Source organism: Melozone crissalis, unplaced genomic scaffold (genome assembly GCF_028551555.1).
Source record: "Melozone crissalis strain CALT ecotype California unplaced genomic scaffold, PUWL_Pcris_2 ptg000016l_1, whole genome shotgun sequence".
Taxonomy (NCBI): Eukaryota; Metazoa; Chordata; class Aves; order Passeriformes; family Passerellidae; genus Melozone; species Melozone crissalis.
Genome location: NW_026535794.1, coordinates 15,088,726 through 15,111,020, shown reverse-complemented (window position 1 = coordinate 15,111,020; position 22,295 = coordinate 15,088,726). Strand labels below are relative to the sequence as shown.

At 41.7% G+C, this 22,295-nt stretch overlaps 1 protein-coding gene across 6 annotated transcripts in view; it reads right to left on the bottom strand.

Annotated features, from left to right (window-relative positions):
• EPC1 (enhancer of polycomb homolog 1) overlaps positions 1-18,542 on the bottom strand; it is a 65,173-nt gene extending 46,631 nt beyond the window's left edge. The window contains exons 1-2 of one of the 6 annotated variants that reach the window (XM_054273583.1): positions 18,422-18,542; positions 17,572-17,675 (exon numbers count right to left, since the gene is read on the bottom strand). Coding sequence is in view for 4 of the 6 variants with exons in the window: in XM_054273585.1 (XP_054129560.1) it covers positions 4,095-4,247 (153 nt within the window). In the remaining 2 variants the exon portion in view is untranslated. Of the gene's footprint in view, positions 1-4,094; positions 4,470-17,571; positions 17,777-18,421 lie in introns of those variants that run through there. The other 5 variants (XM_054273584.1, XM_054273585.1, XM_054273586.1 and 2 more) reach the window with 5 other exon arrangements.
• Between the last annotated feature and the right edge of the window lie 3,753 nt (positions 18,543-22,295).

Genomic DNA, 22,295 nt, shown 5'->3' with positions numbered 1-22,295 from the left:
GGACTTAATTAAATCTCTGTTCATGCTAATCTTTGCTAGGGCACTGCTTCAACTAAGAAATTTTAACTTCCCAACATTTTAAAATGCCTTATAATGCTGACATGATGTCCCTCAAACACATGCCTTGGTTTCTTTTTAAAACTCCCTTGAAAAAACCAAAAACCCAACTATAGTCATAGTCATTTCCCATAAGGATGTGTTTTATACATTATCCACAAAGTCACAACAACCCATCCCCCCTCAGCCCCCAAACTTCTATTTTTTAAGAGAATCTAGAGGCTAGGGATGTGGACTGTGTTCTTTCCACTTTCCTTTCAAAAAATGCAAGGAAAACAAGTGCAGTTTCCCTTGGTTTGGTTGGAGGCCATCAAATCTAGGCTGCCTGTAGAACTATACATGCTTTCTTTCTGAAATGTCACTGAACATGTTCAAAAAGCTTCAGTCTGTCATTTTTTCCCACTTTTTATCCTGCTTAACTAAAGTTACCTCTGCTCTGCTTTCCCAGCTGTCTCCTCTCTGTCTAGAATCTCAATTTCTAGTTAAAAAAAAATTAACACTCTCCCCAGAAATAGTAAACCACAGGACACACAAAGCAACACCTTTTTAAAAGTCCTTTTTAAATGATAAACAAATCTACTCCACCTACTTGTTTATTCACAGTTATCAACAGACTTGATAGCCAAATCTGCTTTACTGTATTACTAACAGTGGTCTGTTGTCTGGTTCTCAAAATTACAGCACTGAGGATCTGTTTTGCTCAAAACCAGCATTTTGAAATAATACAGGGGGTGTTTAGTGTTATATAAGAAGATTCATTACATTTTGAAGGGTTTTTTTTAGATGTACATGATACTTTTTAATTTCTTAGATGCAGCAACAGACTTGGCAACAGCCACAATGTGTTTGCCTCAGAAACCTGGCAGCCAAACCAATGTCAGAACACAGGATGAGCTGGTAACCTCCAGCACCACTGTCTGCCTGTCAGAGGCTTTTCACTGGTCCTTCACCTCCTAACAAAAGCACTGACTGAAGCCAAGCAGGGCAGACTCTGCAGAATTAAACACCACTTAGCTGTCACTTCCTTTAAAAGGGTTACTTTCTATACACCCCTGTAAAACTGCATGTTTTACAGCTCCCACAGACTCAGCAGGGCTGTTTTCCCTTCAGAAGACTCTCAGAGAATATCACTCCTGAACTGAAGTCTCCAGTTGCAATAAGGAAGATGCACTATTTTCACTATTCACTTCTTTGTAGGAACATGATGAGAGAAAGATAAGATGAAAGGGAAGCAAAATAAGATTCCTTTTTGTGCATCAAAACAGTAATTAGTCATTTAAATATCTTGTGACTCCATGCCTGAATATTAAATCTCTTTGATTGCATTTTTCCCTAGGGAAAGTTATTTAGTCAAGAGGAGAACTCTTAGCTCCAAATATCTGTTCATTTAAAATTACATTTATGCAAAACTCAAACCAATGTTAGAATTCTATTTATAAAAAGTTATAAATGCTAATTCATACTAGTTGAAGATATCCTATCCTCCAAAATCTTATGAACACTTTGCCATCTGCTTGTAATAAAACATCTACCATTTCTGTAAGATAGATTCCAATTCAAGTCCTCAGCCACATAACACAAACTATCAACTTTCCAAAATCCTGTGTGGCCTGAAGTTTGGGAAACAGAATTCAGCAGGGTATTAAACCTATGAGGTTTGTTCCAACTTAAGTCATAGAATTGGGTTCTCTGTTGTCAACACCAATATAAACTGAAGAAAAAGCTTTTTAGGGCAAGGAGGAAGGAAGGAAATTTAGTAACTCTGCAGAAACAATAAGGAACAAGAGCTTAATAGCAACTATTTTATGCATGAAGGTCCAAAAAAGATTCAGAAGGACACCTGTGCTCACTGATGGCAAATGAATTTCTTTTGGAGGTGTGTGTTTGTGTGTGTACATACACATTCAAAACAAATGCAGAGCAAACTCCAGCTGTTGGAAGTGTCTACCTGCTCCTAGAGCTAACCCTCAAAGCTAAACTTAGGAAACAAAAGCATCACATTAACCACAAAAACAAGTCTTATAATTATTGTTTAAAATTTTTTCCTTACCCATAACTATTTAGGTAGGATATACATGTCAGGGTTTAGGGAGATGATACAGACAGGCCATGTAATTTCCTCGCCTGAAAACTTGTAACTGCCAGGCAAACAGTAAAAGAGAAAGACAGCAACCTGACATTTCTACAAATAAATGCATGCATGCAGTCTCACTCTCCTGAACTGAGAGATAAACTCAGCAAGTGCCACAGCAGACAACAAAATTTAATATTCTGGTACAAAAGGAAATAAAAGTGCTTTCTCTCATACTCAGAATCTACAGGTATCAATTCAGAATATATCTACTGTGCCCAAAAGAAACACAAGCATCCTAAGCACTGCTACCTACCACTTAAATACTCCTCAATCAATACCATACTAAAGCATCTTCACAAACCCCACCAAAACAACCCGATAAAACACAACCTAGCAGTTAGAAAAATAAAAAAATCCCACAAAAGCGCTACACTTTACAATATACATTTTAGCACATGTGTAAAGCAACTTATGACTTGCAGAAGACTTGGAAATACCAAATTATGTTAAAATGGTAAGGAGTTATGTTAAAAAAAGTCTCAGAGAGTGGTTACTCTATGGACAACAACATGCAAAGTGCATTACTCTCTAGAAATCTTTCTGCCTGAAGACATTTCATAAAAATTCACCGAGTCCATTAACTAAGAGCAATAGTGCCACAAAGAGGAAACTCCATTTAAAGATGATACCTCTCTTAACACAAATGTAACTCCAAGTTTGCTACATCTAGAACTAGGAACTAAAAACTTTACTGCCTGTCACCTTCAAAGGACAATGGAAGTCTGAGAACTAGAAAAACTCAGGACTATGAAACTCTAACAGAATCACTGAATATTCTGAGTTGGAAAGGACCCACAAGGATCACTGAGTACAGCTCTTCAGTGAATGGTCCATATGGGGATGGATCCCACAGCCTCGGCACTACCAGCACGCTGCTCTAACCAACCGAGCTAGTGTCACCTTTGTTCTTAGCACCAAATTTCAAAACCTGCTTACATAACTGTATTTCTGCAGTACTTCCCTATTTGCTGTGCCCAACGCACAGATGGGGAGAACTGATTATACTACGGAAATAATTAAAGATTTACAACACTGCAAATAACGCACTACAGAGCAGAGTCTTCAACAGCAACAGTTACCGAGTGTTTTATCTTCAGCAAAAGCAGCTACTTATTGTTCTACCTATCTTAGAAAGTGCTGAGTGAATGATTAAATGACCCTGAAGTTCAAAATGGTTTAAAGTTTCATCCTCCACTGAGACAGCAGAACTGAGCAGGAAGTGTCAGACTTTTAGCCTCCAACATGGATTTCCTTACTCTGAGCAGCGCTTCAGAATTGACTTTCGTGGAGACCGTCACAACTTTACTCACACCGCGCCTGTCTGATGGCACTTGCAGGGCTCTCAGATAAACCTAACCATAAACGCTCCCACTTCCCACTTCAAGGAAAAGGAAAAGGTGCCACCGGGGCCCCACCGGGCCCCGCTCCCCTGAGGGCGGCCGGGCCCGCGCGCGCTCCCGCCGCCGCGCGCCCCCCGCGGCGCCGTCCGGCTCGGCAGCGCCCCCCGGCGGGGGAGCGCGCGCACGGCGCCGCCGCCGGGCCCCGTCTGCTCCTCGCGGCTGCCGCACCAGGCCCGGCCCAAGGACCGAGACACAAAATGGCGGCCGCCCCGCTGTGTCACGTGACCCCCTTTGTGCCTTTCGGGGCCCCGCGGAGGGGTCGCCGGCGGCCGCGGGGCACGAGCGGGGGGCGAAGGGGCCGTGAGGGAGCTCCGGGGGAGGGCGCGGTGAGGGACGGCCGGGCTCGGCGCTTTCCCGCCCCGGGTGTCCCCCCCCTCCCGGCGGGCGGGGAGAGTGGGGAGAAGATGGCGGCCATTTTGTGCTTGCGCAGAGGCGAAGGTGGGGGCCCGGGTGCGGGGGGGATGGTGGGACCCGGCCGAGGGGGGGGGGGGGGTCTCACGTACCGACTCCTCTTCCTTCTCCATGCCCGTGGGCATCTGCGGCACGGCCCGGTTAATGGAGGCATATTCGGCCAAGTCAGGCAGGTCCTCGCAGCGGAAGACGGGCAGCGGCTTGGACGCGTCCAGCGCCCGGGCCCGGAACGACAGTTTGCTCATGTTAGGCGGCGATGGCGGCTCCGGCTGGGAAGGGGGGGGCGACAGCAAGCGCGCTCCGAGCTGAGAGCCGGACCCCGCCGAGCGATCTCATGGAGGGACCGGGGCTCCCCCGGCGGGGCGGGGCGCACTCCGACACGGGGCCCGGCGGCGCCCGCTGGCGCGGCTGGGCTGGGCGCTGGCTCCGCTCCTCCGCCGCTCCGGTTCCGCTCAATACGCCACGGCCAACATGGCGGACATTAAACCTCGACTGGCCGCCTCTTTCAGCCAACCCCAGCGCCACAGCCATTCCCACACTGCATCGCGCAGGGCGCGGGCACGGCGCCGCCCGGGGGGAGCGCGCGCGGCGCGGGCACGGCGGCGCGGGCTCGGGAACGCGGGACGCTGCGAGCGGCCCGAGCGGCCTCGGGAGCGCGGGAAGGCTCGGAGCCGCCGGAGCCAGATCGGGGCACCGGGATCAGGGGCGCAGTCGGGAGCAAAGGGAGTTTTAATCAGCGTGTGCGGCACCGCTCCGCCCCTCGGCCGCCGAGCTGTGCCGCGGAGCCGCGCTCCGCTCCTGCCGGGGTGAGGAAGTTGGGGCAGCCCCCAGCCCCTCAGCCCGGGGAGAACCTCCCCTGGAGCCGCGCCTGACCATGACAGCTCTGGGAAACCTGGCCGAGAGAGGCGGGGAGGTGCCGGCCCCGACCTTTCCGGCCTCTCGGGGGCCGGACCGCGGGACAGCGGTGCCGGGTTCTGAATTCACCCGGACCCCGGGAGCCTGCGGTGCCCCCGGCCGCCGTCGGAGCGGCGCCTCGCGAGTGGGGGGATCCGACCGCGGGGCCGCCCCGGGAGCGCCCCTCGCCTCATATGGGACCCGGCCGCGGCCCCGCAGCCATCCGCCGGGCGCTGTCCCTCTCCCTCCGCGCCGCCGAACCGGCTCCGCGTCCGTGCTAAATAAAGGGGAAGCGCGGGCACCTGCCCGAAAACGGTAAAGAACCGTAAGAACCGGGCACCTCCACAACGGCATTTCCCCTTTTCCCTGAGGTTTTCAGAAACTTAGTCCGGCAGCAAAGTGCAGACACGTGAACTGGTTTAAGCCTTGCGTGGACTTAAGTTATTATCAGTGACCGGCTCAAGCGAGCTCACCCCAGGCAATGGGTAGAACCCACTTGAGCGTGTCTGATTAGGGAAGCTCGTTTACATCTCAATGAGTCGATTAAAGTGATGCACTGTTCGGCTCTAAGCAAGGGATCGGAAATGCCGAGTTAGCCCCGTCTCGGTGCTCTCTGCACAAGCCGCCCCAGGGCATCCCAGCGCGGCCACAGGAGCGGCAAACTGCGCTCCGGCCGGGCCAGGGCTGCCGCCGCCGAGCTGAGGAGCTCTGCGTGCTCGGGTATGCTCTCCCACCAGGTTATGGGTAATTCTAGCTCTGTAATCAAAGCTATCTTATCGAAGTTATGCTTAGTTTCATTTAAAATGCGAGATGGTTGTGTGTTGACTGAATTTCAACGTCTCTCCACTTCTAATGCAAAATACGGTAGTTTTTACGGTCACACGGGAATCGGTGGACAGAACTTTGCTCTTTATCGCGTACTACTCTTGGGAAACAGAACTTTCAGAAGTACGGCGCAAGCATAGCAAAAAAAATAAAAAATAGAAAAATCTTATTTTGCTTAGCAATTTTAGAAATATAATAGAAGCAAAAACCATTTTTAAAATCGCACCACATTAATAATAATAATAATAATAATAATAATAATAATAATAGTAATACCACCACCACCACTTTCCTCAACCTTAAGCCACTTCTAGGCACCAGATGAAATATTGCTAGATGCAGTTGTTAACAGAATATTCAAGCCAACTATTTGCATGACTCTTTGGGAAACCAAAACCCGCTGGGTTTCCCAAGCTGTTTAAACTGCAACTCATTTGGCTTCATAACTTCTCTGGGATGCTAAATTCTACCTGTACTGCAAATGGGTAATGCAGTGGAAGACAGCTGCTAGAGAGAATGAGACTATTTTTTTTTAAGGGAGGCTTGTTTGTTGTTTTTTTAAGGAGAGTGTAACGAACTAAGTATCATTGTATTCATTTTTATTTCAGTAGTTACATCAGAATCAAATGTTTAACCATGCATAGTGCCTTTTACTCTACTTCTTAAAACACACACTAATTCAAAAAATATAATCCTAAAATAAAATGCCCATTAAACATCTACACCCTTTTTCACAAATACCAAATAATTTAGTTTATCCAATTAGCAGACAGATAAGTGCTGAGAAAAAAGAACAAAAAAAATCACAATATACCATCATAGATTAGCTTTGACTTTAAAAATTAAATGAAAATTAAACACCTGGCAGCTAAGCAAAAAAAAAAAAAAAAAAGCCATTAAGTATAACTCTCCACGTATACTGATGAAAGGAAAACAATACACAGTGAAAACCAAAGTACTGAAAATATCCTGAACTATAAAGGAAGAAAAATCAAATTCAAACTTATCCTTAATTGACCTTTGCATTTCTAACCCTGCCCAGGCTTGAGAAAAGTGCAGAGGAAGCAGAATGGACAATAACGTTTGGAGACAAAGAGGACAGTGCATTAAGAAAAAGTTTTGGCCTGAAACACTTGGATTCATCAGCTTTTAATGTTTTGCCAATAAAAGAGATTGTGTTAAAATATTTTGTAGCAGAAGATGATTAGCCCTCAAAATTAATTTGCTAGTAAGATGGAAAGTGTGATAATTGAAAATAATGTGACATCAGCCCTGATGTCTGTTGACAGGAAAAGGTTTGGAACATAACCAGACTGATATTTCCATTTTATCTTCCTTTCAGTAAGAAAATGCAGGTATATTTTAGATTTTTTTCAATTTTGTAGCTTTTATCAAAATTTACATCTGTAGACATCAGTGCTGCACTGTGACAGTAGCTAATGCAGAATTGGTAGGTTGTGTTTAGTGACCAAGATACTCTCTGCAAGCTCTCAGTAAAAGATCAGTAAGTATAAATTAATTTGTTGAGCCTAAGTGCTATGTGTCTATTTTAAAAACTGGACTGTAAGGTAAAGTAACTGAAATATAATGTAAAGACATTTAGGATTGCTATCATTATTGCTTTTTAAATGGCTGAAATAATGTGGGGCATTTCTTTCAGGCTTTATCTTTTTATGATCACAATTAAAAGGACAAGCTTAACTAAAATGAAAGCACCTTGTGTATCAGCTGTGCAGCTGGTAAATATAACTCTTTCAAAATACATTCACAAGTACTAAATTCAGACTGAGCATTATGGGCAAAGATACCCCTTGATCCATGCACCTCCAGACAGGGGGGTAGGGGTCTCTTGTACTCTCACATCTAACTCGGGTTTGTGAAGCCCAAAAACATCACTTCTATTTTGGTTAGCAAGTCCTGTGTACTGTTGGACAAGTTTTTATAAATTTTGGTACTTAGTTACTTTTATGGCTTAAAACCTCTCTGAGTTCAAGAAGGACTTCAGTCATTTATTTAAGCATGAATTGTAGCCTTTGGCACATGGAGTTAATATTACTTCCCATTCTAGCAGTAATCATCACAGAAGTACTACACATAACATGCATATAGGTTAAAGCATGTCACTTTTGTTGCCTTTTGGCCTCAAGCATTTTGAATTTTAAGGATATAAAATTCTAGGAGACTGTTGTTCAATTTGAAAAAAAAGAAAAAGCTTTTTAAAATATTTTGGTGGTTTTTTTTTTTTCAATTAGGGTTTGTTTGCATTTTGTATTACACTAAACTATACACTGACTTTTGTGTCCATAAATATTTGCAATTTTTTGTTTTTCATTCTTACACCCTACTTCTAATAACTCTTCATTTATTTATGCAGCAATTTTGTTGACCTGTTTTTTTTAATGCTTTTTTTTAAAATACTCAAAAGTTGAGTAATAATACTCCAGCATCCTCACAAAAACAAAGCTCATCCTCAAACAGATATGCCATGGAGGCATATCCAAAAGAGAAGGAAAACTCACTGGCAGCAATTCTCTTACTGAGAAGAGACAAAGGTAAGAGAGGAGCAGCAAAAGCTTTTGCAGATTTCTCATTTTCCAGTGATAGCTAAACTCTTAGAGGTGGTGGAGGCAGTTGTCCATAGGAGGACTAAGATTTCAAAAGGACTTAATGACTAAGGACTAATGACTTAATTAATTATTTAGGATTATTATTTTACAGACTCACCATTGTCCTAACATGACCTGGACAGATAAGCAAGAAAATGGTAAAATGGGCTCTATCTGAAAACACAAAGGATTTGATAGTGTTTTTTTAGTACTGTCAGAAGAGAATCAGTTTCCTTAGTACAACTTGTTTTGGAGACTCAAGTTTTTATGTGTCTAGGGAAAACACGTCACAGTGGAAGCAGTTATTCTCTTAGATTCAGTGGTGGTAAAAAACCACAAATGCTGAGACTCTTCTGTCTTGAAATACATCTTTCCCTGTTTAAATTTTAATGGATTCAGAACAGGTATCCTAGGAATTGTAAGGGTTAAAAGTGACTTATGATTTTCTCCTTTATGTTTCCATTTTTTAACACATATCCCCTCTAAAATACTATGCTACACACATTGAATTCTTGATTTAGTCATCTTTACTAGGAAGTAATTTCACAAATTAATAGTTTAGGATTTAGTAGTAAGATAAAAGGGAACAAAACAAAATCCAAAAATGTTTGATTTTATGCTCTGGGATTTTGTTTTGTTTTTTTTTTTAATCTTTATCAAAAACATTTTGTATTCTGACATACAAAACAATAATAATAGTAAAATCACAATTTATTAGATAAACACAATTAGAGCAGGGTGGTCTAGTTACCACTTCTGACTTAGGTATGAACTTCTGCAAACATCAGATTATAACACATGAATAATCTCTGAGTCAAGTAAATTTAATCACATGATCCTGTATTATTTCTAGTAGAACAGCCAGCAGAAGGGCAAAGCCCTTATGCTTTGCTTGCAAAAACACCCTAACACAAACAACAAAAAACCCAAGCAAACAAACAAAAAAGCGAGCAAAACCATAACCAAATTAAAAAAAAAACCAAAACAAACAACAACTAACCAAGCATAAAAGCCCTGCCCTCTCCTGCCAATACAATTGCTAGTTCATCAGTCAAGGACCTAAGGATGTCTAATTTTGATATTCTGCATAGCATAAGGTGGAGGGCTAAAAAAGGCAAACAGAAGTAGAGAAATTATAGCTGTACACAGGTCTGCACACTGTGCCAAATCCTTCAATTGACTATTAAGCTAAAAACAAACAAACAAACCCAATACACACACCTGGCACCACTACATAAACCCCAACTGCCAGTGCTCACACCCCAACCTGGGATAAAGGGGCAAACTGGGGACAGGCTCTTTGCCTTTGCATCACTTCTGAAACTTTACTTCCACCCTGGTAGCTGCCTGGCTCTATGTAAATGCAAATAAAATAGCAAATTCTGTTCAATAGTAAGAGCTGAATGTCTTACTATTACATGTTCTAACGTTTTAGATTTTTACCTTACACTTCCAAGATAGAAATCCTGTCTTGAAAGTCAAGTTATGAAAAATCATTTCAAGTGCTTCAGGGTTTTCAGTAAGTATGATCAAGTATTTTCAACCTTCAAAATTACATTGCTGTTGTTAAATAACATGAAGTTAAGCTAATGTGGAGTTACTATATAACTTTATATGTAAGTATATAACTTTATATAACTATAACAAAGACAAATGCTTTAATTTACAGTTCCTGAATCAGAGTGAAAGTAGGTTATCTGCTTCCCTCACACAATTGAGGAAAACAGTGAATTATGCTGAGACAGGGATTAGCTTGGCTTCAGAAATCTTTTGGTGCAGGAAAGTACATTTGCATCTTGGAATGAAGAGGCATTTCCTAACATATTTGTTTAGATTTTTTTTTCATTTTAATGTTAGTGGGATATACCTACATAACTACAATGTAAGTGAACTCTCAATTCCACATGAAATTAATACAAATGTGTTATTAAGTACCTTATACAGGCTATACCATCTTTACTTAGCATAAATACATTTCTCCAAAGGAATGAAAAAAATACAAATAACTCAGCTTTTAGATTTCCAAAGCTAGTTGTTAGCTTCTTATTGAAAGAAACGAATATTCTTTCAATTTTAGAAGTGGATTTTTTACACACTGCAGTTTGATTTATACTAAATTAAGCATGAGTGAATGTTATAAAAATATTGCTTGTCTTCTGGGATACAAATAATCATGATCATATTTATAACCCAATGTTTATATATAAAGTTAAGAAAGCATAAATTAATAATGCTGCATTAGTGGGTAAAAAGGCCTAATGAATTAAGTTTGACTGTAAATATCCAGCAGAGGAGGCTAGTTCTGAATAGAAAACTGATCAGATGAGACTGTTTCGAGATATCCTTATTTATATATCTTTAAATGATAGCAGATGCTTAAAATGTAAAATTCTGATAGGGTTAACCTGAAGAAAATGTAATTTCTGAGGTTTTTCAACATTTAGAGAATTTGTGGGAGGTGGGCAGATGTTGAGAGGGAAGTGTTTTGGTCTAGATGAAACAAGAAGTTGCCGTGAGAAGAAAAATAGAGAAATCACATGATATTGTTTTCTCTGTCACTAATGTAGGTGGGATAATGGAAACCAGAGGTGCTGTGTTATCCCTGGTGTTTTCTTCTCAGCTCCCCTGTGAAATCCCCAAATCTGCTGTTGGGGCAATCTGAGAAGCAGGGCCAAATGGAACGTGGTTTTCTCAAATCATTCAGGTTACAAGCAGGTAAGACTTGAACCCCCCTCGTCCATCTCTGACAAAGTCACTCAGTTCCCACTGTTTATTGTGCAGTGTGTCAGTTTTATGGCTGTTCTGACATTCTGCTCCTCTGACCAAGAGAGCACGGCAGACCCCTGTCATTAACACTGGGGTTAATGTGCACCAGCCTGCCACTGGTCACACGTGCCAAGTCTGATCAGCTTTTTTTGACATATAAGCAACTCAAGAAGGGTGTTAGCAGAGAGAGACACAACCTAATTAAAATAAATATCAAGGGAGAATATGAAAGATGGGAAGGAAAACAGTTTCTCACATTAAAGTAGCTCCCCTGGAGGTCTGATTGACTATACCTTCCATATCCCACAAATTCCCACATCACCCAATTTTTAACTTGGAAATTGATTCAGAGATGACAAAAGAAAGCAGAATACTTTCTTATGGAATCTTCATTCATTATGTGCTTATAGATGGATATGGGCTAAACAGAAAGTGTCTATGCAGAGTTATCAGGTGTTTGTTATCAGGTGTTATCGGTTGTCCAGCATGGTTTCTTCTTAAAAGATGCTGATTGAAGCACATTTCTTGAATTGTGAATACACAAGCACTTTGGCTAAAGACATCAAGATGTTCTGCCTTGTGTGGATACCTTTAAGACCATCAGAAATAACACAGCTGCTCAGAATGATAACCTTTTAAATTGAATTTTAAATTTTCTTGAGAAAAAAAAAATCTTCTGAATAAATCCAGCCAGAAAACATGCCCTATCTACCCCTGGTGTTACAGATGAAAAACTGTCAGATGAAAGGACCCTTTCAAGAAGTTATCCTTTTAGTGATCAGGTTATGGCAGCACCAAGATTCTTTAGTAAATAGAAAGGGATGCCTTGAAATCCCCAGATCTGAGTCACCTGATTTTTTAGGTCTGTTTGAACAAACATGGAAAGCTCACTCTTATTTGTATTAATGAATATTCCAGATGCACATCCCTGTGAGGCCAAAGGTCTTGCCTCCATTTGCCATTTTCTCATGGCCCTGAAACAGAGTGAGGATTAAGAGCTAACTTTTCATTATCTAAATCATGCACAGGTCAGTATTAGCAAACACAGGGGCATGGGATATCTCTGATTAAGTGAGGGCTTCCATATCTGAACAGGAGGCAGATGGAGACCTGATCAAGATACTCAGTTAAATTTAAGATACAGTTCTTACCACAGCAGACATCCAAAATTTGGTTGTGTTTGTTTGCTTGTTGTTTTTGCTGTTGTTGGAGTCCTTTTGTCATTTTTTAAAGCTGTGATTTACTTGATCTCTTTCTTTCCACTGAGGATTACAGATCTAACAATACTCCTCTTAAGGTAAGTGAAAGGAAGAAGTTCTACATGAATGTATACAATACAGGGATTCTGATTCACTCAGAAGCCAAACTTACTGTAAATCCTGGGAAATACCTGGATTTAACACCACCTTACAGGCCCATTTCCCAGGTCTTTAACCCAAGGAAAAACCAAAAAGGAACCTGATAAAAGGAAGACTGGTCTGGGAAGAACAATTCTGCTCAGTGTTCCCTGAAATTCCTACATTTTACATTTAAACAGTATTGACTAAAATCCATGAGGCAGTCCTGGGAGCGGGGATGAGATTGAACTCCACCTTTTCTCTTTTCCTCTGGAAATCCCAGTGCTCAGTGCATTGTAAAATCTAACTCATCCTTTTCCCATTCCCTAGCAATAGTGATCCAGGTTCTGCTCAACAACATAAGATGGCAAGTCAGCATTCCCCATTTTCAGTCATTTGCTCCAAGCTGGAATTCCCATGGACTACATTTAGAGCTCTTGCTATTTTTAGTGGTGCTCAAAGCAATAGACACTGCATCTGTAACTACTGCTTTCTGTTGGATGGTGTTGGTTGGCTCTGAGCAACTTTCCATTTACCATCCAGGAGCTCCACAACAGCATCCCAACTTGCTGCACCAGTAGTGAAGAGTAGGACTCACATGTTATTTGGCAATTCCCATCTCCCTACTGTTTATGCTGGGAGATAAGCAGAGAGAATAATTTTTAGCAAATGTACCAACTTTTTAAGCACTGCAATACCTTCTGACCACCAATTTTAGGCTCTAGCTGCTATTCATGGAGAACTGATGAACAAACCTTCCTATTAAGGAAGTTTATATTATTGGTATTATCTTGCTCCTGGATAGTCCAGTGGCAACACAATTAACTGAAGATGTGACTTAGTAAAGGGTTTAAAGAAGCCCACAGGACCTGAAGCCACTGGTGTGTGGTCACATCTGTCCAAGGCATATTTTGCTGCTCACAACAGCAACACAGGAGTTATATTTCAAAGCACTGACATTCTCTCACCCTGTATATTTACTAAATAATTTAAAATCTAGGATTGTCTCTTCACTGCAACATGAATTAACTTCTCGTGCTATTTACTAAGAGAGGAAAAATATGAAGAATGCTAAAAGGTGGAAGGATGTGCTAGCTACAGCAGATCCTCTGGCACATAGGATTTAGAGCAGATAATTTCATAACACTGAAAGGTCATGCAAATATCAGCCTGGAAGAGATGTGGAGAGACCTAACTTTGTAGAAGATGAGTCTGAAGCATGTAATATATTGTCCTTTATTCACCACTGGGAAACAGGTGATCCTAGAAGCAATTTTTAAACTAATTATTAATTACTAAGTTGATGCTGACAGGTATGATGTGGAGAAGTTCAGCTAGCAAAGTTATGAAATAAGAAAGGTGAGAAACAAGATTATGTCACAAGGTGTCCAGTGTAGAGATAGCTCCCCCACCTTTGAAACCTTGTTGGATCAAGGACAATGAATACTTTAGAGCCTTCAAAAGATAACAGAGAGGAGTCCCAGGCACCAAGGTATGTTATCAGCACAGCAAACTGGAGAGCACAACATATGAGTCAATGAAACAGGGGCTATGGCTTTTGTTTGAGCTGAGCCCCAAACAACATTCTTCTACACCACCAACCCACTTCTGAGGAACTGTTTGCACAGTATTTTGGTTAACTTTGGAAGCTGGTTATATCTGCCTGGGATCTACACATCTTGCACTGACTACTATTGACCATTTTAGACAGCCATTTTTACTGTGCCTTTCACTTGAGTACATAATACTAGTAATATTAGTAAGAGGAATCTCACCAAGAACATTTTGGTCAGTCAGGTTGAATGAAGCTCTTGAAAAAGACTGGTTTATAGTATGATCCCATACTTCAAGTAGTTTTAAGCCAAGAGACCCAAATGTCTTTCAAAGGTGTCTGGACTCTGTACAGACTTTCTAGGTAAAAGGAAAACTGTACTAGGAGAAAATTACATTAGTTTTGGCACCTTAGAAATGGAGGTATATGTAAGGGAGAAAATTAAGAAACCCACCAAAAAAAAAAAGTTCTTATGCCGCTTTAGGTCCTGGAATTCCACATACTGGTATTTCAGAAGGAGCAGGTGGGGAAAACACAATAAAGATTGAGCTACCCCACAGAAATTACTCTTCCAGGCGTTTCTGCAGAAGATGCAGGAAGTAAATTAGTTGCTAGCTTTGAGAGGATGCAGGATCCTTATTGGCAACACAGTGGCTCAAAAAGGAAGGAGGAGATAAGTGTGAGAACCACTGATTTGCAGAAGATCAGCACTTCACTCTTCTCACCTTACGATTTGATGGGGAGTAAAACCAGACACTTTCATCAGATACAGCTTCAAAGTTGCAAAACCACAACCAAAGTTAAAGAGTAGCCTCAGTTGAATGGGAGAGAGGGGAGAAAGTGTGAAGCAAGTTTCCATTCAGACTTCATGTTGTTGCTGACTACTCTGAGCTCGAAGTGACTCTGAGCAGCAAGATCACAACAATCGGTTCATGGCCTGCAAGCACAGGGTGCAGCCACAAGAAATCATCACTTTCATGGTGCAGGATAAGAGCATTAAAATACCTTCAGAAAGCATCTCAGTTTATCATTTGTTCAGTACTGTTGTCCATGGATGAGCACACTGAGTGTTGGTCTAAGTGATGTCAAAAAAGAAAAGTTGCATCAGAATTAAACAACCCAGTGATTCTCTAAGATTGATAATTATTGTAATGAACTCAGCAACTGGCACTACTTCTATTGGCATAAACTGTGCCCAAAATGCCAACTTTATGTCCTAGTGATCAGGTCCCAGAAATGGAGGATGGCCAAAATCCACACTTTCTAAGATGGTTTATGTCTTGATATTTTTCCTCAAGTCTAAGAGTTGTACCAGGACACCAAAGAAGTAATGGTCATACTGCGCTGTCATAGGCCACCAGGTCTCTGCTCCAGCCAAGAATCCATAAAGGCAGATCTTGTCTGACAGAGCAGAGGTGAGAAAAGCTGGCTGCTCTCTTGGATATACATTTGTTACTGGCAGGAGGCTGCAAGATGTATTTTACCTAAGACTGAAGCAAAATTTACCTTCTTTTAAAAAAGGATAATGAATAAGAGACCATTACAGAGATCTACTGAAGTTATATATCTGTTTCCATAAAACTAATTAACTTAATGAGCAAACTCTTTGAACCGATATCTAAACGCATTATTGAAGATTTAAACATTCACAAGAAGTTTAGAGACTGTTTCAAACTGCCTAGTATTTGTCAAATTTATTCTTTGAAAATACTGAAGACATTGAAATGTAAAATAGATGCAAAGGCCTCTAAAATTATCAGCTTTTATCACTCCAAAATAACAGGCACATCGATTCCTTATAAATGTGTTAAATTTAATGTCAAATTTGTTCCTGAACCTGTTGAGTTTCCAATATATGCTCTGATCATGGGCTTGACTATGTCTTCCCACCCATCTTAGAGCATTAATCACTTCTGTTTTCTTACACCTAATATGGATGTTAGCAGAAAGCCTTCTAATCCTTTTGCACTTAGAACCGAGGGGATCTGTAGGTTGTAACAAAAGAGAACAACACACATTAACATGTATCTGTGTATAAAGACATGTAAGATGCATGCTCCACTTAGCAACAGGAAAGAACCCACCCACCTCAGGTGAATCCTCTTGCAATCTGAAGGACTACATTAGGTTTTGCCTTCTTTTCCACGCCACCTTCATACCCAACCCAAACTCCTACAGACCTCATCAGGAGAATTGCATATGCAAGCACGAGAGCGAGGGGGACCTCAGGGCTTGACAACCAGCCGTGGATGGAACCTTTAACTTCACAACAAGCAAACAATGGACTAGTTGCACAATAAGTGTGTGCCAAAGCCTTCCATATTGGCTGCAGAAAACAATTTTAAAATTTTTCATCTGCAGCCACTGTAAAATCATTTTGGGGGTGGGACCGAAAATTTCGTCACTGAGGAAAACTGGACCCTAGGCACAGGATTGAAAAAAAAATAATTAAGGATCTGCTTCATTACACAAACCAGCGAAAGGGTGAGGTCATGCCTCTGCCGGGCCATAGTTCACGCGACACTTCAATTTTCTAGAAATACAATTTCATCGTCATTCTAACTAATTTGCAGTTACTTTTGATACAGAGAAAAGGAAAAGATACAATAGATCAACCCGTGCCCCACCTTTCTCCCTCCGGCCCCCTCCCCCTTTAGAGCCAGGGACACGAATTGTTTCGGAGCCCCACAGCGCCACCAGCACAGAGCAATGCAAAACAAAAAAGATCTCCCACCGGGTGAAAAAAAAAAAAAAGAAAAAAAAAAGCGCCTAGAAAAATGCCAAAATTTACAAAATGTCTCCCAAATGTACCTTCTTGGAAGAAAAAGACCAAACAAACCACTCAACCCCCTCCCTCCAAAAAAAAAAAAAAAAAAAAGAACAAACAACAACCCAACACCAAGACATCTAAGTGAAGTGTGGGGAAATAAGAACCTTTATATAACTAATGCTTTAAGCTAATTATCACAAGAGCTGGAATTTGTAAATAAAAAGGTCACTGTTTAGTAAGAGACATAACTTAATATAAACCCTCTTATGTCCATCTCCACCTTCACCATACCAAGGGCAGTTTTCCCTCTTACTTTAGACCAAAGTAATCCATCAAGAGCCATCACAAATGGCATTGTAAACTCTTTTAGCTACCACCAGACCATACAGTAGCAACACAATATGCTTCTTTATACACGAGAGCTGCATTATATTTATATAGACAGTTACATATTTGCTCCTGGATCCGTTTATTACTCGGTAAAGAATTCCCCCCTGCCCCCCCGCCCCAACAAAAAGCCAGAACGAAAAAAAAAAAATAACCAAGTCCATCTGGAAAATATTTGAGTTCTTATACTCCTAAACTGAAGTTAAATTGTTTTTAATCTTCGCGTGTATAAAATTTTAAAGAGGAAACAAAACTGACTTCAGTAATTGTCGCTATTAAGGAGACACCGTTGGGTGGGATTCACATGAGATCAAAGCTATGAAAAATACAAGATTACGTTTTGTTCATCAACACAACGAAAATCCTCCACAGCACTAATACACGCCAAAACCCCGCAGAAAATAATATTTTTGGTTAAAACCACAAACTTACCTTCGAAGAAGGCAGCCCTTGCAAAAGGGCTGTAACAATATGGACTGCATACTCGCTCTCCTACAACCAGCCACCTCCATGCTGCAAAGGGCTTCCCGAACATCCTTAAAATATTTCGCAAATGCAGAAAGTGAGACTTTTCTTTTCTTTCCTTTTTTTTTTTTTTTTTTTTCTTTCTTCCCTCCTCCCTCTCTTCTTTCCTCCCCCTCCCCGTCACCCCGCCGGGATCGCCGGGCGAGGGAGGAGGCGGCTTCCCGAGGGTCGGCGGGCGATGCCGGCGGGCGGCCGCAGCCGGGGCGGGGGACCCGGTGCCGCCGGGGTCACAACTTTGCCGGGGCTGGCGTTGGCTCGATGGGCTCGGCGGGCAGCGGCGCCCCCGCCCGCCTCCCGCTCCCCCCGCCGCCGCCGCCTGGAAAAATGCAGTGTGCCATTTTACACCCGCCTCTGGAGCACACAGGACCAAAGTCTAGCGCTGGTTTTCGGTGACACTGCAAAACTACGGCTCGCCCCGCGCAACCCCACGCCTCATCCTCCCCTCGGAGAGAGCAGCTGCCTCTTGAGAATTAATAAAGAAAGACAGTTGGACAAAATAATTCCGAGACTTGGCCGTTTTGCCTCCGTCCCTCCCCCCGCCCCCGCCCCCACTCCGGAGCCCGCAGCAAGTTTGTGCCGCCCGGCGCATCCCTCGGCTCCCCCCGCGGCACCCCCGCACCCCCGCCCGCCGGGCTCCGGCTGCCTCGCAGCATCCGAAAGAGCCAGTCATGCCTGAAACAAAATCCATGATTCCTGGAAAGTGGGCAGCCTTGAATCCCAACGAATACTCGATTTACTTACAATTATAAATACCTACCTTATGAAAGGACTAAATTAACACTAAATTCAACAGATACATCCGTTACGGCAGGAATAGTTTTTCCATAAATACTGTTTTAAAAACCCCTCCTTATACTGACTGACAGAATTCTACCATGCTGCCCACAAACAAAATGGCTGTGGCACCGAGTTTTTTGGTTCCTCCCACTGTGCCTCCCCCTGGCCTCCAGGAAGTGGTAGAAATCCAAAATAAAATCCCCACGAAAAGTACAATGCATCAGCCAAACTCCGCACGGCACCGCCAGACAGCATCGGGAGGGAAGCACATTCACCAACATTGTAGTTTCTCGAGGATTTTTATTGTTTTTAAAAGGGCATCAATCACTGGGAATTTACATCACTGTGTAATTTGAACTTCCTGCTTTACATATTTATAAGGTCTTTCACCTATCTTGGCAGGCTTTCAAATTAAGTGGGTTGGGAAATTTGATGCTGTGGCTCTAGTTTGTGAGCTGAGTCAGGTAGTGCCTGCTGGAGCTGGGCTCTGAAACGACGGGCAAATTCTGACACCTTCCCTGTTCAGTGCAAGATAAAATAATCCCCTCGCATATCACAGTCTCGTAAGCGAGTACGCAGGCACCAAGAGGCCCCTGGAATGAGGATTCTCAGCAGAAACTGAAATTTAGGCCTCTTGCACATAAATACACTCTTTGTAATATTTATCATTTGCATTTGTGGTTCACAGCAGTCTCCCTGAATCATGATCTCTGTGGAAATAATCTTGGATTTTCTCTTATTATGACCCTGTTTAGTGTTGCAGCCCTTTAACTTTTGCGACATTCACCCTAAAATACAAATAAACAAGAAGACATAGTGTATTTCTATTAGGGCTTATGATAAAAATGTCACTACGTGGCCCTATATCTGAGGCACCAATCTTGGCAGGCAGTAGCACAACTCCTCTTGCACGCTGCCTCGTGGGCTCCGCAGGGGCTGATTCATTTCCCGTGAGAATCCTTTTCCTGCCTTTAGGAGGAGTTACAATGGAGACAGGCTGTCAGACCTGCCGAGCCTGATCCAGCCCTATATTAAAAACTTGAATTCATATTCTCACCTACTGCTATCCTAAACCTTTGTCAGAGGCATTGAAAAAACAGTGGAATCGGCGATGTTTTTCCTGAATATTTCTAAGTCTTAGATTAAAAAAACCCAAACAAACAAACAAAAAAAAAAAGCCACCCAAGAAAACCTGCATAAAACTTGGGGCAAATTTTCCAATAGTATAATTTGTTTGTATTATTGTGTTATCTAGCAGCCTTAATCCTCAACTGTGATTAAAATGTTATATTGTATAGGAATATAGGGCAAATAGATAATTCCTGCCCTGAAGAACTCCAAAGTATAAGACAAAAGACAGCAGATGGCCATGGGCAGATGAGGGGAACAATGAGACTGTATTGATCAGCAGGGAAGGCACAGTTTGCAACACACCATCACTCCAACTCTTGTTTCTGTGTGTACTTCATGATGAAGAAGACATAAGGTGGGATTTGCTGAAAAAAAAGAATCAGGTTTTGTGGCTGTTGGAAGAAAACTCCAGCAAGAGGGACAACATGGAAGAAAGCACAGAGATGTTTGGAAAAGCAGCAGGTGAACTACTGAAACCTAATCAAATTGGCATTAATCTTTGTATAATGACAGAAAATAGATAAGGAGGAAGTAGGCTATTGAAAACATTGAAAATACAGACACAAAGCTTATGTTTGAGACAGAAGAGGCAAAGAAAGGATCCAAAAGGCATGGCAGAAAAATCATAAACCAGGCCTGCTAGCAGTAAACAAGCCCTAGGGAAAAAAGTAGACAGTAGTTCACATTGTGTGGACCTGAAGAGATGCAGCAAAGTTTTTTAGGAAAAAAGAAATGTTTTTCTTAACTATGAGTCTGGGGACCCTCTGTTGATTGTCTGCACCTTCCTCCTAAATTGAATTTAGTGAATTCTTAAGTCCTACTCCTGATGGTAGTGTTTAGTGTGTGGACACCTGATTACTAAAGGGTCTCCTCAAAGTTGTTCATACGAGCAGGTAAGGACATAGGAAGGCTGGGACCAAGCTGACCTTGCACATTGGGAAGGTTGTTTCTTCCATCACTTGTTTTTGGAGCAACCTTCATCTGCCAGCAGTGCCCCATGGGTTGCTGTATGTCTTACACCAGCACAGGTCAGACAGATGCATGGTGGAGGGCAGAAAGGACTCTGGTTTAGGGCATAGCTACAGCCAGGACAGCAAATCATGCTTTGGAGGGGGAGTATGTTCTGTAGGCTCAGAGCCCTCTCAGGACACCCTTTACTACATTGCTGTAGGTTATTAAACACTTTTTCTTTATTTCCCACATTGGCAGTAGTAGTAAGCACATATTTTCAAATTCTTTGTACTTCTGCACAAACCACCTTAGATAACTTTGCATTTACCAAGAGGCTCTTAAGTCTGTTGGCTAGTTGTGCTACAGCTTGGGGTTAAACACTGCACAGTAAATAACCTCAAATAAGCAAAGCCTTGGTGAACGTCTGGGGAATTATTGTGGCGTGGCAAATGTGAAAGAATTTGGCTGGATTCTTTTGTTGCAGGCTGAACTGAACTGCAACTGTCCCAAATTTCCTTCAGATTTGAAGCTTACTAGTTCTGTAGATAAGCTGATGTGTGGTAACTCTTTAAGCCAGGGTCGTTTTCTCTCATGTCAGATCTCATCATCAGTTTTAACTGAAAACAGTGTGTATCAAGTGCTAAATGTTAAGAATTGAGATTGGGATTGAAATACACGTTGTGACTGGTTTTTTAAAAATCTGGATGAGTGTTCCAAGAAAACTTGAATCATATGTTCTCGGGCTTTAAGAATAACCCCTACTTGACTTGATGTAAAATTTCCCCAAAACTCTTACAGTTCAGAGTAACTAAAAAGAGCACCATCACCCATTCTGAACTTTTTTTTTTCAGCTTTGTCCACTGCTTGGTGTGAATGTTTGCCTTGAGATTTTGCTCAAAAACAGGGAAATAGAATATCTGTAAAGGAGCAAAGAAAAAAGCTAGCAACATTTTATGATTTAGACTAACACCAAAAAAAAAAAAAAGGCTAAAACCTCATAGCACTCAAATAACAGCTCCTTATGGAAATTAGAGAAACTACTTTTTACATTCTGCTTGCAGTATAATTACTTTTATTATTCTTTATTTTTCATTTGCATTAATCTTTATCTTGCCCATAAAGATTTAACTCTGTTGCCATAATTTCCAAGTAGCTCTCTATCTCTACACTTGTAATAAACAAATTGCACTGATCTCCTTTTGACAATATTTTCTTGATGTCTTTAGGAAGGAAATTACCAGTCCTCTTATGTCAGTAAATCATTAGATAGACAGCAAGAGATGGAGGTTATCAAAGGGTTTTGCAACTCACATGTAAATAATCATTTGTTTTCTTTCACAAAAGAGTCATTGAATGTTTTTTTAGTTGAAAGATCACCAAATGCATAAATAGTTTGCATTTTTATTCGATAGATAATGCTCACATAGCTGCATAACTGCTCTTGAAGAACCAAAAAAGCTATTTGCTGTAATTTGTAAAATTCATAAATTATAGCACAAGAATGGATTATTGATGCCTGACTGTATTATAAAGGAGGACACAGGCTCCCCTAGCTTAATTCTTGCTTGACCCAGGTCAGATATATTTTAAAAAGCATGCAGTCTTGACTAAAAATGCATAGTGGTAAAAAAAATCCACAAAATCTTTACTAAATTGCTATGGTGATTGCTTGATTCACTTTAAATCACACACTCTGTTACATATTAAACCTCCTCTTTCCATTTCTCTGTCCAAGTCCAGGTTTTGTTTGAGTATATAAGACTCACAAAATG